Source organism: Natator depressus, chromosome 8 (assembly GCF_965152275.1).
Source record: "Natator depressus isolate rNatDep1 chromosome 8, rNatDep2.hap1, whole genome shotgun sequence".
Lineage (NCBI taxonomy): Eukaryota > Metazoa > Chordata > Testudines > Cheloniidae > Natator > Natator depressus.
Window position 1 is genome coordinate 43,907,845 of NC_134241.1, and position 15,909 is coordinate 43,923,753.

Here is a 15,909-nt window from a genome sequence, read left to right on the forward strand (position 1 = left end):
GGGAGTGGGGGATGCTGGGCTAGGCGGCGGGGAGGAGGGATGCTGGGGGGAAGGGGGGGAAGAGGGATGCGGTGGGGAGGGGATGCTGGGCCGGAGCCGGGGGATGCGGGATGGGGAGAAGGGGGCAGAGGGACCCTGAGGAGTAGGAGGCAGGGGGAGGGGGGATGTTGGGCCGGGGCGGGGGGGGCGGGGGAACGGGTGAGAGCTGCCGGGGGAGGGGTGAGGAGGGGATGCCGGCTGGAGGATGCCGGGCGGATGCTGGGGGATGCCGGGCTGGAGGATGCTGGGCCGAGCCGAGGGCGCCGGCTGCGGAGCCGCCTTCCCCGGGGACGCGGAAGCGGAGCCCGGCTCCCGGAGCAGCCCATGAGGAGCCCAGCCGGGGCCGGCACAGCCTGGGCTCCTGCCTCGCGTGGCCCCGGCTGCTGCTGCTGCTGCTCCCGGGAAGCGCCTGGGCTGGATCTAGCCGAGATGTGGACTCCGGGCCGCAGGTGAGCTATGGGCTCGGGGTGATTCGGCCTGGGGGGCAGTTAGTGTGATGGGGGGCAGAGTGATCTGGATTGGGGGGCAGTCAGTGCGATGGGGTGCAGTCAGTATGATGTGGGGCAGGGTGATCCGAACTGGGGGGCAGTCAGTATGATGGGAGCAGAGTGATCTGGACTGGGGTGCAGTCAGTGCGATGGGGTGCAGTCAGTGCAATGGGGGGCAGGGTGATCCAGACTGGGGGACAGTCAGTGCGATGGGGGCAGGGTGACATGGTGGGGGCAGAGGGGCAGTATGGGGGTGCACTGTCAGGATGATATCTAATTTGCAGGTGTCTGCTTCCCCCTACTCTCCCCCTCTAGTAACAGGAGTGGGGGCACTGCCCTCCAGGAGCTGGGGAGAGGGTTCAGCACGGGCAGGAAGGGTGGCCCAAGGTGGGATGGCGACCAAGAGGCTGGCATCACTGGTGGGGGAGCAGGGCAGGGTCCAGAGATGAGGATGGGGCTGCGATGGGCCATAGTATAAGGAGGGCCAGAGGGAGCCAGCGGAGGGGCTGGCGGGTGGCAATTGGGGCCAAGGCCGGAGGTGACCGGAGCAGACGGGCATTGCAGCAGATGGGAGAGGGCTGATGTGCTGGAGGAAGCCACAGAAGGACTATTGGCTCCCAGTGGGGGTGTGATCTGGGGATCCCATGCAGCTGTCATCCCTGCAGGCAGAGCCAACCAGCCTTTCTGCACGTTGGGCCCTTTCCTAGGCAGCTGTGTTGGGAGGCCCGAGTGCCTGTGTCAGCTCTTACTGTCAGGGACGTGCTCTGTGCTGGGGCTGCACAAACGGGGCCCTCTGCTGCTGCCCTGCAGGCTGGGATAAGGGCAAAGTCCATTTTTGCACCTCTGAGGCCTCCTGCCCTGCAGGGGGCTAGTTCGTGCCACAGCTGCTGACCCGTTTCTCCTTGGATTCCCGCTCTGTCCTCGGCAGGGCTGGTGCTATGCTGGCTCTAGCACAATCTCCCTGCTCCCCTATCGGTGTGAGCCCACGCTGCGGGATCACCATGTCACTCCACTGGGCTGCAGCCTGCAAAGGTGTGGGGGGCTTGGTCTCAGTGGCTGGGCAGGAGGGGATTGCTGGGTTGTAACCAAGTGCCCCAACATAGTGCCACTGTGACCGCTCTCAGACCTCCCCACAGCTGGCCCCCAAAGCTCAGGAGCTGAGCTCATTGATGCATAGTGTGCAGGCAGAAAAGCGGGCCCTTTGCTGCTGGGACCCACCTGTGGGTTCTCTTCTCAGCCAGCTAGGGCAGCATGTGGTTCACAGCACCCCGCCTCCCTCCCTCATTGCTGCACCACCTCAGAGCCCTGCTCCACCTCACTCAGCTCCCAGGACTCCTCCACCTGCCCTCCAAGAACTGCCAGCTGCATCTTCCTGATCCCAGTGGCCCACTGCCACTCACAGGGACCCTCCTCCTGCCTCCCTCCTTGCAGCAACCGTCAGCGCTGTCCCTGCTGCAGAGTCCCTCCCTCACCCTCTGAATAGGCTTGGGGTCAGACGCTGTAAGGTTTTGCCGAGGAAGCAATATTGGTAACATCGTTCTGTCTGGGCTTCAAGTTCCCGGTGCGAGTGCGTCTTCAAGTTCCTCAGACTACTCTGCTTGTGAATGGGGCATGGGCATTGGCTCCAGCACCCCTGTGTTGGCTAGTTGAATGTGTGCGGGTATTTTGGGGAAAGCATGAGGGCGTCTGAAGGCCTGTGATGGGGTGTGCAAAGCTTGCTGCTGGGTTTAACAGGACGTAATGTGCCACTGGCAAGTTATGCTAGCTCAGAGCATTAGATCCTGGCTTTTGATTTGCGTAGCATTAGTATTTTGAAATGCCTTGGTCCTCTAAAAGGCAGCAGATTGCACCTGGCCTCTCAAAACGTTGCAGGGGAGAACAGCAACTCCCCATGCCCTAGTTGATTGTCTCCTGTCCCCCCAGCACAGCTCCCACACTTGCCTGTCTAGCTATATCTCCGCAAGGAACTAGGGTAATGTAAGAGGAAGGATGAGCATTTCCACTGCACCCAAAGTCAGGAGGTGGCAAAGGGATGGTTCTGATTTCAGGGAATGCTCAGTGGCCTTTGCTATAGTTAAGGTTACAGAAGAGTTTTGGCTCTGTTCGATTCTCCCTGCTGTTACATGCTTCGTTTTTGGAGACATTCACCTTTTGGGGCTGAAAATTGTCATGCTCAATTTCTTGCCAAAAGTGCTGCTTCTTTTTTTCCTGCACAGTTTGAGCAAAATTCCTCTTCCGCTGTTTTTGAGTTGAATGAGGGGGAGAAGAAAACACTTCTCTGTTTCAAAATAGTCACACTTTAGGGAAGGGCATGCTGAAAAAACAGATGACATGTGACACTGTTGAAGACTAGCTTGGTTTAAAAAACACTGGCTGAAGGTCTGTGCAACAGGGTGGCCTCCCCAGGGCTGGAGAGCCTGGGGCTGAGCCAACCTTGACAAGGAGGATGAGCCCCATCTGGGGGGAATCAGGGATTCCAACGTAAAAGCAGCTGGAAGTTGCACTGAAGGGGAAAAAGCTCCTGGCAGCTGTGGCAGAGCCTGTGGAGAGGGAGGAAAGCTCTCTAGGTACAGTGGCCTGGGAGATACCCTGACCAAGCAGAGCGGAGGCTGCAGAAGCCCCAGACAGAAAGTCCTGGGAAGAGGAAGAGACATCTTAGGTTGTATGGATCTATGCGTGGACTTGGTTTTGGTGTTTTGAGTTTTATTTATGGTTTATTGTGTATTCATAAGCCCAGTCCCCAAGGAGGGGTATTTTTTGACCAGGAAAAAGCCTCAATTAAAGTTTATTTGAACAGTCCAAGAGGGGAAACTGAGGCAGGCTGCCTGTAGCATGACCCAGGGCCACGAGGAGGCACACGGGAGGTAGCTGGCCTGGTTACAGTCTGAAAGTTACTTACGGAGCATGCGGTGTACGTTTTTCACTGTCAGTAGATGCGTGCCTACAGAGAGGTCTGCAGTGCCTTCGTGGCCAGCATGACAACTGGCATGTCAACTTCAACCACTCCTGGCTTCAAAACTCCAGAGCCCATTTCCTTTAGGCTTTGTGTGTTTTGTGACTGTTTCCCTGACAGCAGAGTCAAGCCCAGACTGAACAAAATAGTTTCAGGAGATTCACGGATGTTTAAAATCAATGTGTTGAAATGTCACTGGAATAAGGGAAACAAGCAGAGTACCTGGCTCAGTGTTAGCACCACAGGCTTCTTTCTGTGACTCTCTGCGGTTGCCACATGATGGAGCTGAGCCTAGAGAGGAGAGCTCTATCTCTGGGGGTGGTGGGGTGAGCTCTTCAAAGACTGGCTGTGTGGAACACCTGTCTGGTTGCATTGCTCTGGGGTTTGCCAGTGGATTTGATCTCTGACACGCACCCAGTTCCATGCCGCTGGCTGTCACCCACGCCTAGAAAGGCCGAAGCAGCTGCTGTGGCTCTGAGGCCGTTGGCAGATCACTCTCCCCGGCTGGGAAGCAGGGAGAGTGCTGGCACTAGGTTCTCACTCTGTGGTGGACTGTTTCCTATGCACACCTCGATGCATCAGCTGCCCCTTGTGGGGGTCAGAGAGGAATTCCCCTCCCCCAGCACCCATGTACAGCATTGCAGACAGGATACCACGTAAGCTGGGCCAATAACTGGAGCTGGTGCCACGAGCCCGGTGTTCTTTCTGTACCGCTCCTGACCAAACTACCTGCCTGATTCCATGCCTCCTTGGCCAAGGCGCTCTCCTGGTGTGTGTGAAGGGTGAGTGAGCTCAGGCTGGGACTGGCAAGGTTTCCTTGTTCTGCCCTTGAGAACCCATCTCTGCGGTGGTTGGCCTCCTTGCTCAGAGGAGTGCAGGCGGGTGGGGTCACTCTCACAGCCAGCCTTTTCTTTCTCTGCTCCCATAGCTGCACATGTGGCTCGATCCTTTACCATGAGAGGCAATGGGAGCAGGCCAATGGTGAATGCCAGTGTTCCTTACAGGCTCAGTGACGGTGACACCCCCGGCCTCGGGGCATAAGCTGCTCTCAGTGCTGTGGTGTATACCGCCCTCTGGGTACATGGGAACCCCCTCTGGGAACCCCCTCGGGGTACATGGCTCCTGCCACAGCTGGCGTGATAACAACGCAAGCCCTCGTAGTGGTACCCATGGTCTTACAATGCAGGTGCTTTTCTTAGGGGCAGGCTGCTAGGACAGTCTCTGAAAGTCTCTGGGTAAGGATAAAAGGGGTAAAAAACAAGGGTGATGTCATGGTGGGGGGTCTACTACAGACCACCTAACCAGGAAGAGAAGGTGAATGAGGCTCTTTTTAAACAACTAATAAAATCATCCAAAGCACAGGATTTGGTGGAGATGGGGGACTTCAGCTACCCAGCCATCTCTTGGGGAAAATAATACAGCAAGGCACAGATTATCCAACAAGTTCTTGGAATGTGTTGGAGTCAATTTGTTCTATATTTAATTTTGACAAACAGGGAGGAACTGGCTGAGAATTTGGAAGTGGAAGGCACCTTGGGTGAAAGTGATCATGAAATGATCGAGTTCATGATTCTAAGGAATGGTAGGAGGGAAAACAGCCCAATAAAGATAATGGATTTCAAGAAGGCAGACTTTAGCAAACTCAGGGAGTCGGTAGATAAGATCCCATGGGAAGCAAGTCAAAGGGGAAAAACAGCTCAAGAAAGTTGGCAGTTTTCAAAGAGACTTTATTAAAGGCACAAGAGCAAACTAGCCCACTGCGTAGGAAAGATAGGAAGTATGGCAAGAGAATACCCTGGCTTAACCAGGAGATCTCCAGTGATCTGAAACTCAAAAAGAGAGTCTTTTATAAAAAGTGGGAACTAGGTCAAATTTTGAAGGATGAATATAAATAAACAACACGATCATGTAGGAACAAAATTAGAAAGCCTAAACACAACACGAAATTAAACTAGCTAGAGACATAAAGACATTTGTAGACATTTGTCTACAAATACATTAGAAGCAAGAGGAAGACAAAGGTCAGGGTAGGCCCATTATTCAATGAGGGGGGAAGACAATAACAGAAAATGTGGAAATGGCAGAAGTGCTAAATGACTTTTTTTGTTTCAGTTTTCACCAAAAAGGTTAGAAGCGATTAACATAATGAACGTCAGTGAAAATTAGGTATGATCTGATGCTAAAATAGGGAAAGAACATGTTAAAAATTACTTAGATAAATTAGATGTTTTCAAGGCAGCAGGGCCTGATGAAATGCAGCCTAGAATACTCAAGGAGCTGACTGAGGCGATATCCCATTAATGATTATCTTTGAAAAATCATGGAAGATGGGAGAGATTCCCGAGGACTGGAAGAGGGCAAATATAGTGCCCATCTATAAAAAGGGAAATAAGGACAACCCAGGGAATTTAGCTTAACTGCAGTACCCGGAAAGATAAAGCAATCAATTTGCAAACACCTAGAAGATAATAAGAAGATAAGTAACAGTCAGCATGGATTTATCAAGAACAAATCATGTCAAACCAACCTAATAGCTTTCTTTGACATGATAACAAGCCTTGTAGATGGGTGGGAAAGTGGTGGATTTTTAAGAGCAGGGTAGACAAACACCTATCAGAAATGATCTAGAATCTGATAATACTTAGTCCTGCCTTGAGTGCAAGGGACTGGACTAGATGACCTCTCGAGGTCTCTTCCAGTCCTACACTTCTATGATTCTCTGACAGGTATAACTGGCTCTGAACCAGAGTCACACACATGCCAGTCCGGTTATTGAGTAGAGGTTCAATGGTGAATATAAGGGTGAGCTTGTCCTACAGGCCTGTGCTGCCCCTATACAGACAGCATGGGCCTCTCTCTGAGGGCAGAAATCTTCTGGCTTGTGGGGCTAGTAGGGTTGTCTGATATCCTGGACAGGTGTAGCTCAGTAGCTTGTCTGGCAGCCGTACATGATGATGTCTGGCTTGTCCAGACGGGACTCTGGCTACCCTGGCCTGCTAGACGGGTTCTTCCAAGCTGCGCTGACTCCATGACCAACTCCTCTCATCTCTCCCCGCCTTGAGGACATGAGTCCAACTCTTCCTCCAGCCCCCGCTGCTGCCCTCCCCCTGTGAAAAGCTCAGGCCAGCTGCTCTGGGGTTTGTATTGAAACTCGGTCCCGCAGTAGCTGCTCAACTCCTTCTTCTGCTTCCTCCAAGGGTCCCCCTGCAGCTGCTGATGGCAGAGGCCACTGCTACCCTGCCACTGATCTGACTCCCCCAGAGGGATCTGCGGGACCAGACTTATCCTGTTGCAGCAGCTGGGCTGCCTCCCCCAAGTCCTTCCCCTCCTGGTGATTTCCCCTGATTCCCTGAGCTACAGCCCCACGGCTGCCCAGCTGCCTGCTGTGACCCATGTCTGGAGCTGCCCCTCGGAGCCTGGGCGCTGCCCTTGGCCTGTCACAGAATGGCACGGTTCCCTGGTAGCCCCTCCCTGGGTTCTCTGCAGCAGTGACTCATCCACTGCTCCCACTGCTTCTATTGCCTTGAATTCCCACCTCCCGCTTGGACCCGTGTCTGCCCCTTACAGCTGCTGGGTGGGTTCCCCCAGCCCGGCCACCCAGCCTCCCTTCAGCAGCATTGTTACACCTCTCTGCTTGGCTCCTTGCTGGCGTTGGGCCTCTCTTGCCACCTCCTCAGGCCCAGCTGTGCTGGGGGAAGGGAGGTTAGTTTCTTTCTGGCCACGATGCTCCAGGCGAGTGCAACTCTCCTGGCCCAGCCCCTGTTAAAAGGGTCCCAGGGTGCCTGCTCCCCAGGCCTCTATTTGGGCTCAGTCAGCCACGTGGCTTCCTATGCTTAGGTGACCCAAGTTCAGGCCCTTGGGGTTTGCACCCAGTGACAGGCTGGTGGGATCCACTAGTGCAGGGGCACAGCGCTATGTGGCCTGCCCCTTCCCCCTGGAGACAGCTTGGTGCTCTTGGAGCTGGAGGCCAGGAACCTGGCTGGGGGCTCCTCTGCCCTCTGACAGTGACCTAGGACAAGTCACTTCCCCAAGACCTTTCAAATGTGAGGGCTAAGCCTAGGCCCTTTGCCCTGCATTTAGGCATCAGAACAGAAGCAGCGTGATCTCTGAGGTGCTGGGACCCACAGCTCCCATCTGAGCTGGGGGAGCTGCAGGTGCCAGCATCTCTGCTCACCGCGCCCCTGATGCTGAGGTGCCGAACTCTGGGAACCCGAGTGTGCAGACATAGGCCTGCATCTCTTCCGCGTGTACTGCTTGTGGAGATGGACGTGGTAGCCCCGGGATGGGAATGTACAGCCGCCATAGCCTACTAATCAGTCCGGCTGACTTGGAGTGTGAGCTGCGTTTGTTCAGGGGTGATGGCATTGGACAGAAGCCTCTGTCGTTTGCAGCCAGCGATGCACCAGCAGGGAGGCTGGGGATGCAGAGAAAGCAGCTGTGTAACAAAGCCGACGTCTGGCTGTCTTGCTCTCTGCGTCTCCACCATTCGGAGTGCGTTTTCACCGTCCCCCCTCTGTGGGCGGCAGGATTTGTGGCCGTCCTTCGGATAATTCCAGACTGCTGCAGGCCCAGTTCCTGTCCAGACCACAGGCTGAGACCAGACCAAGAATAGCCTGCCCGGAGTGCTGGAATGTGCAGCATGGGGTGTTATGGGGGGGCAGCCTGCTTCGAAACAACGTGCTGCTGAGACGTGACCCCGCCACTGGAGACCGTTTCCATGGAGCTGTGACACAGGTGTAATAATCAGCTGGGCTTCTCTGGGTAATGCTGTCCATTTACCCTCGGAACCTAGTGTGCACATGTCATGGGTGCATGGCGTCTTCAGACAGGATCCTGCACGGCAAGGGGGGAAAAGAAGGCTGGGAGGGTGGCGGATCCAGCAGGGACCCACTGGGGGACCCAAGATTCTCCTTTCTGGGCATCTGATGTATGTGGGCAGGGGGCTTAGAAAGCAGGCTGGCTCTCTTGCTCATCAGTGTGGCAGCATTCGCAGCTCTGCACTCGTGGGGCTGGAGGCTGTGCTTTCCACCCCAGGAGCTTGCATAATGCTGTGGGCTCCAGGCGCCTCGGGTCCTGCTCCCCTTCAATGGAATCCTTGTTGCTCTGCGCCGGTTGGGGGGGTAGCTGTGCACAGCACACAGGGCGCTAGTGCAGTTGTTTGATGACTGTCTGAGGCTCCACCTCCGGCAGAGCTGACAGCTCAGCCTGTGCTGAGAAACCCGTGCCAGCCAGTCATCTGGGAGTCTGTGTGAGTCCTCTGTGCTCAGCTGCTCTCCCGGCCTGCCTGCTCCAAGGTGTGCTGCTTTGGGACAGCCTGTGCTCTGTGATTCGGATAGAGACTCTCTGCGCCAAACCAGGCAGGAAGGAGACTGGCTCCTCTGCAGGGAGATGCTGTGCTTTTAGCTAGAAACACCTGGGCCCTTCTCCTCCCTATGCGGGTCGGTGAGGTGCTGTCCCCAGGAGCAAGCAGAGGGGCTGCAAGATGGAAGGGGCTGCGACAAGGAAAAAGTAAGTGCTGGGTCTGACTTCTCCCTCTCGCCTCCTAAGCTGACTTAGCACAGACGGGCTGTAAATGTGACTTTCCTGTGCAAACCCCATGCAGGCTGCCTCCCAGAGCGGCTCTTGGGATCCCTCTCTGCCTCACGCTGCCATCCCGGGCTGTGCTGCCCCCTACAGCATGCCATGTGGGTGGGAGCCCCATTGCTGGCTGCAGCACACACTCCCCGTGGCAGCTCACGCGCACCTTAGCTCTAGTCCATGTGCACTGGACAGAGGGCTAGCACGGCAGGCCCGTTAGAACCATTTGTGTCACCAGCAAAGCTCCTCTCCTGCTAACGCAGCATTGTACCCCAGGCCAATCCATAGACAAGTCAGATAAGGTAGCGCTTGGTGTCCTGAAGCCATACTTGAAGCTGTGAGGCTGCCAGATCTCACTGGCTACCTGGGCTGGTCGGGATCAGTAGTTGGAAGGGGGCGCTCTCAGCTGGTGGATGGGTGACCGAAGGAACACCTAGATGCTTCAGGAAGTGCTGGGCTGGCTGACATCTGGCAGGTTCCATTTCAGAGCCCTGGCTGCTGTTTCAGTGGCGGGTGTAGCCGTCCTTGTATAAAGTTTGTGGATTAGTTTCTAAGCGCTGGCATACGCTTGAGCATTGACTGGAATAGTTATTTCATTGTAAGCCCTGTGTGGGTTTACTCTTATTCCCGCGTAGCTGTTTTGGGACCTTTCCAAGGCAGACAAGGTGGGCACGGGAAAGTTCCCAGGAAAGCATTAATTCTCTGTTTCAGTGAGAGCCGTAGCATTGCACTGAGGTAGTGTCCGAGGCTGGCACTGATCCGTTATGTGCTCCCAGGAGGAGTGGGAGCAGGCGTGAAAGCTGCGGGGGAGAGGGCTCTTAAGAAGGTGGATTTGTAGGGGTGAAGGTGACGTGAGGAAATGAGACCAGACATGTCATGTTTAGGTCTGGTTGTGCCTCAGCTTGAGTGCCATAGACAATTGCACTACCAGTAAGCTAAGCATTGCCCATTTAATCCTCTGGTGCAGGACGTTCTTGGGAAGGGGTGCGTGGCTGTCAAACGGGCTTCCCACCTGGCCTCACTGGAGCCTCGATTGTAACCTTGAGACCATGCTTGTCCCAGCCCCCTCTTCTGCTAGCCTTTGCATGGGAGAGAGAATGGGGGAGGAGTTGGGCTGGAGGCTTGCATTGGTGGGGCGCTGGGGATGGAGCGGGAGGAAGCTGTTTTTGCGTGTCTCTCAGCTGCATCCTCTGTGTCCAGTGCTCTGTATTGCACCTAGAGCGGAAGATGGGTGGAAACACTCCAGCCACATCAGTTGTGCTGACTAGCCCCTGCCCTCCTGGCTCCCGTGCCATGTGCTGCTCCTGCACTGGGGGAATTCTCCCCTGCCCCGGTCGGGAATCTCTCCCTACCTTGTCTGACCCTGCTTAGAGCAGGTCTCCACCCTCCAGCCTCTGTTGCCTTGTCACCGCTGGAGCTCTCGCTGTTGCGACCATTGGAGGGATCTGAGCCCAAGGCAGCAATGATGGGAAATGTTTGACCAGAAAGACCCCATGTAGCAAAGGCTGTGAGCTGAATGGGATCCTTCCTTCCTTCAGCAGAGTCCCAGGTGAAGTGTAGCTCGGCAGGGCCACGCCAGCCCCTCGGGGACATCTGTGCAACCCCGCTGTCTTTGAATGAGCCCATCAGTTCCCTGCGGAGCCCCAGTGCCGTCAGTGGGGCTGTCTGACGGAGATATGGTGAACAGTTTGGGTGGGGTCTCGGGGCAGAGTGGTGGGCGGGGCCTTGGGGGAAAGAGGCTGAGTGGGGGAAGGGCCTTGGGGCAGAGCGCAGGGCCCACAAAAGATTAATCTGGCCCTGCGGGTGCTGAGCACCCCCTATTTTTTTCAGTGGGTGCTTGAGCCTTGGAGTACCCATGGAGTTGGCACCTATGGATATACACTGTATCTATCCTTGGAGCTGGGTGGGCAATGCCCCGTGAGGAGACAGAATCACGCTAATGCTCCTGGAGCTCGGGTGCTAAAACTAAACTGTAGCTATGGAGCACAAGCGGTGAGATGGTGTCACGGAGTGTGGGGAGTCCGGGCCCTGCACCCCTCTTCCTGGGATTCACTGAGACTCTCAGCCAGCCAGTAAAACAGAAGGTTTATTGGACAACAGGAACACAGTCCAAGACAGAGCTTGTGGGTACAACCAGGACCCCTCAGTCAAGTCCTTCTGGGGGAGCAGGGAGCTTAGACCCCAGCCCTGGGGTTCTCTGCGTTCCACCACCCAGCACCAAACTGAAACTAAACCCCCCCCCCCCAGCAGGTTCCCTTCTGCAGCCTCTGTTCACAGTCCTGGGCAGAGGCGTTACTGCCCCCTCCCCCTCCTGGCTCAGGTTACAGGCTCTAGGTCTCCCATCCCCAGGGCACATTCCCAGGTCAACACTCCCCCCTCCCTGCTGCGTCACATCCTCACAGATGGCAAGTGTGTGCCCAGCGGAGACGCTAGGTACATCCTCAGGGTGGCTACCCGCCCCCACTGCTTGCGCTTCAGTGGCTGCTCTGTATTTTTACCACACTAGCTCGATGAGGGCTAGCTGAGTATGTCTCCTTGAGCTGGAAATAGGACCCTGAACTTGCAGTGTTGATGTACCCTGTGTCTTCTCCGCCCCTAAAACCTAACTCCATGTAAAATCCTAGTGGAGATAAGGCACTGGTAGTGCTTACTTTGACATAGCTAGTTGAGATAAATGCCACATGGAGGAGTTAGACTGAGCGCAACTAGCTACGCTGAGAAGAATTACCTGTGCCTGGTAATTGTCTCCAGTAGGATTTCACAGCAATTGAGCTCTCCCCAGCTCTACACCTTACACCTTTTTTTGCCACAAAGACAGACCCTCAGTGCATTGGCTCCGCAGGGCTAATAGGAATAAAAAGTACCAAAAATGGAATATTGCTGTCACAGCTTAACTCTTGAAATCCCTTGATTTGTGTGCTTCATTTCTTCCTGGTGTTTTAATCACAGAGCTTGATGCTTTGGTGAATGCAGGAGTGATCTAGATCTAGGAACCTCCTAATGTTCGGGTTAGCTCCCCAGGAGCTTCCCCAAGTGAAGAGGAATGTAGCTTTGGAAACATACAAACGTTAGTGAAGCAGGTTGTTTGACTCACTGGTGTGGCGCCTCCTGCTGGCCGTTCTGGGCATTAGCTCTTTCCAGCTTTGGAGCGCCTGCTTCTGGCCGATGTCTCACCTGCCTCAGGCCCCCATGTCCCTCTCCTCAGGGTGCTGCCTCCCCGCAGTGCCCCCACACTCTGGGTCTCCGCTCCCAAGGGAACACCCAACCCTCTACACCCACCTTGCCTCAGTGGCTACTGCCAGTCGTCATCCAGCCCCTCTCACTGGGACAAACTGCAGTCTGTAATGGCCACTCATTGTCGGCAAGGGGGTTGGACCAGCTGTCTCTAGCTATCCCCGGGCTACACCTCTTTAGCCCCAGTACCTGCCTTTGGCCTTTAACAAGGCCTACAGCCTGGGAAGTTGCCAGGGTGGAGCTCCCCAGCTCCTCTTGCCTTGCCTTGCCTTGCCTTGCTTCAGGTACCCTAATTCCAGGCAGCTAGGTCCTTCTCCCTCCCAGGCTGAAGACAGACTAGTCCAGCTCCTAGCTCACAGCCCTTTTATAGGGCCAGCTGTGGCCTGATTGGGCATGGCCCCAGCTGTGGCTGCTTCCCCACTCAGCCTAGCTTTTTCCACCGGAGCGGGGTAACTGCCCCACTACAGTTAGCATTTTACCTAGTTCCAGTTATCCTCTCTTACAGTGGAAGAGAACTGGTCTCAGCTAAGTATGCTCTCTACTTCTGTATAGGTTCTTGTGTTACAGTTTGGACAGTGTGATAAAACGTTTCAAACCATGTGAGGGGGATGTGGTGTTAATTTCTTGATTCGTCTAATAGTTCATTAAGGTGCAGTTTGTGGTGTATTGAGAATCGGGTTAAAATGACTAGCTACCACTTTAAGCGTAAGGTGTTTCCCAGGCCTGCTTGCAGGCTAAGAGGCTCTGTAGAGAAGCATGTAATCTGGGCCTTCAGCAGGCAGTCTGCAAAGAGCAAGGGGGGTGAGTTGTGTTGCTCTGCCTTAGGGAGCAGCCTGCTTTGTCTCTTTGTGTTTTTGGTTCCTGCGTGTTAAGTTTCTGGATGCAAAGCAGTGAAATCATGGAAACCTTCCTGAAACGTAAAAACATAAAATATGCTAACTTCTCTTTGTGTGTGGTGAATGAAAGACAGTTCACCCCAATTCAGGGACCCCACTGCGTCAGCCCTGGCTTGAGAGGAGGTGCATGGATCAGCTGCTTGGACATGAGGGTAAATTTCATCCTAGTTTCATTTTGAATTTCTTCCTTCTGCAGCTGCCAGGCAGATAGTTTTTCTCTTTATTCCCCTACTAATGTGCTTTAGCTTAGTAAATTGTAATGCTGTTTCTCCTTTTGGGAGCTCATTGCGTATGTACTTGTCTATTGCCGTGTAAAGTGATGAGCATTCCCTTCTCTCTGTTGGGGGTGTGTGTGTATTTATTTAATTGGTAAATAATCGATTACATTGATTTCCTGTGTATACCCTTGCTGTGGGATTTATAAGAGTTGTGCATGTGCAGTACCTCTGGTATGGAGCTTTCTTCCTCAGCTCATGAATTGTACATGAACTGGGGAAGGTCACACTGCGTGTGTGTGTGTCTGACAGGGGAAGCAGTGCCCTGCGTAAGCTCCTGCCTCGTAGCTCCTAACTCATGGGGGAGAAGAGCTCTCCTGTGACTTCCGGAGGTACACAAGGCAGCTCCTAACGGGCCCCACTGCCCTGCATTTTGCAGAGTCACTTACACCTGTGCAAAGGGAAGTTAAGATGCTACCAGGTCAGAGCCATGTCCCTTGTTGGCTTTGCATAGGCATGGATGGTGACCTCATGGGAGGGGAGCTCAGCCTATGTAGAGAAGGGCGGTCTGGGGGTGGCTGGGCCAATGAGTCCACATCACGGAATTTCCTTTCTTCTCTCCAAAACCAATCTAGCCTAAGAGATGTGGTGACGCTGTGTTAGGAGACTGTGAGGGCTGCAAAGTTAAAGCAGTCAAAGGTAGGGACGAGCCAGGAGTGGGGTGTGTCTGTGGCTGCATGCAGGCACAGGCACTCTTTGACGTCCTGCCGACTAGGCAATAGCATGAAAGGACTCCTTGTTTCTGAAATGAAACTGGCTCTTTGTCAAGAGACCTATTTACAGAGGTGCTGCAACTGCAGCCCGCCTGCCAACCATGTGCACGCGGACTGATTCCTCCTAACCTTTCCCTCCTGCAACTCGGGCTCCACCCTCCCAGTTCCATGCAGGTTGCTGCTGTCTCTAGCGCTGGGTCTCAGTCTGTCTTTCTGCAGTGGAGTTGCAGAGTCAGGCTGCATGAAGGGGCATGCCCTGTTCCTGGTGGGAGGCCAGTGGCTTGAGATTTCTCTGTCCTGCACCCTGCAGTCTCCAGGGGGAGCAGCAGGCCCACTTCCCCAGCATCTACTGACCTCTCTCTCCACTGGGGAGTAGGGCATGGTTGGGGGATCTCCCCAGCTCTTTCCATGGAGGAGGCAGCAGCTCTGTGTGTCCCCCACCATAAATTGGGGAGGGAGGGTTCCCCTGTGTCCCCAACTGTCCAATCCTCACTGCCCCCAAGAAATCCATCCCCCAAGTGTATTCATTCTTCCCATCCCGTAACTCACCGCTTATTGATGCAATGACCGGCCTGGCCGAGGCAGGAATCCTGAGCGCCAGGAGGAGCTGCTGCCCTTCCAGCTGTAATAGACGCCATCGCCTTCCACTGCCCACCCAGCGATCCCACCCAGCCCTGGGGGCACAGGGCTTGTTAAAGGAATATGCAAACAGACAGGAAGTTAGTGACTCCCGTGTGTCTCTGTCCCGGGACATCAGGTCACTGGTAGCTCCACCTGGAGCCTGCCGTGTTTTCTTTGGAAGATTCCTCCTGCAGAAAAGTTTGCCAGTGCAGTGTTTGGTTCTGTATCAAAGCTGGGCCACAAGCCCAGCCTTATGCTCCTGGGTGCATGAGCTCTGCTCACCGGGACACATGCACCTCCACTGGGCTCGACTGCCTTGGGCACAAGCGCCCCGCTGCGGGGTTGGGCCAGCACCGTGCTCTGTGTTAGTGCTCGCATAGCATCTGAGCAGGGCCCCTCAAATGAGGAAGGAGCAGAGCTCACCATGCAGGTGGGGCGTGCTGCCAGAAGAGGTTAATGCAGTGGTGCAGAAAAGACAGAAGGCTGAGTCCGATGGGTAGCAGGAGTTTCTGCTCAGGAGCAGGGCTGGCTCTAGGCACCAGCAAAACAAGCAGGTGCTTGGGGCGGCACATTTCTAGGGGTGTCATTCCGGCGCTGGCCATGCCACCCCTAGAAATGTGCCCCCGCCGCCCCAGCTCGCCTCCGCCCCGCCTCCGCCTGCTCCCCTGAGCGCGCTGCCGCCTCTCCGCTTCTCCCCGCTCCCTCCCAGGCTTGCTGCATGCAGAACAGCTGTTTCGTGCTGCAAGCCTGGGAGGGAGGGAGGAGAAGCCGAGCAGCGGCAAGCTCGGGGGAGGTGACAGTGGTGGAGCGGAAGCAAGCTGGGGCGGGGAGTGGTTCCTCTACCCCCCCCATTACTTCCTATGCTCCCCCCACCTTTGCTCACCTCCTCTCTGCCTGCTCCCCTGAACGCGCGGCCTCTCCCTCGCCTGAGAGGGAGGGGGGAGAAGCAGAGCAGCGGCGTGTTCAGGGGAGCAGGCGGAGCGGAGGTGAGCTAGGGCGGGGGCTTGTGGGGGGGGAGCCGCAGGAAGCAATGGGGGGGGAAATGCGGCACGCCTGGGGGAGGAGGTGGGACCGGGGATTTGGGGAAGGGGTTGGGAAGGGGTAGAGTTGGGG

At 55.3% G+C, this 15,909-nt stretch overlaps 1 protein-coding gene across 5 annotated transcripts in view; it reads left to right on the plus strand.

The window, feature by feature from the left end:
* The first annotated feature begins 227 nt into the window (after positions 1-227).
* Positions 228-15,909, plus strand: part of PDE4DIP (phosphodiesterase 4D interacting protein) — a 153,528-nt gene continuing 137,846 nt past the window's right edge. For 4 of the 5 annotated variants that reach the window (XM_074960872.1, XM_074960881.1, XM_074960880.1 and 1 more), the window contains exon 1: positions 228-488. In XM_074960872.1, the coding sequence (XP_074816973.1) occupies positions 256-488 (233 nt within the window). In that variant the 5' untranslated portion in view covers positions 228-255. Of the gene's footprint in view, positions 489-8,799; positions 8,989-15,909 lie in introns of those variants that run through there. The other variant, XM_074960877.1, reaches the window with a different exon arrangement.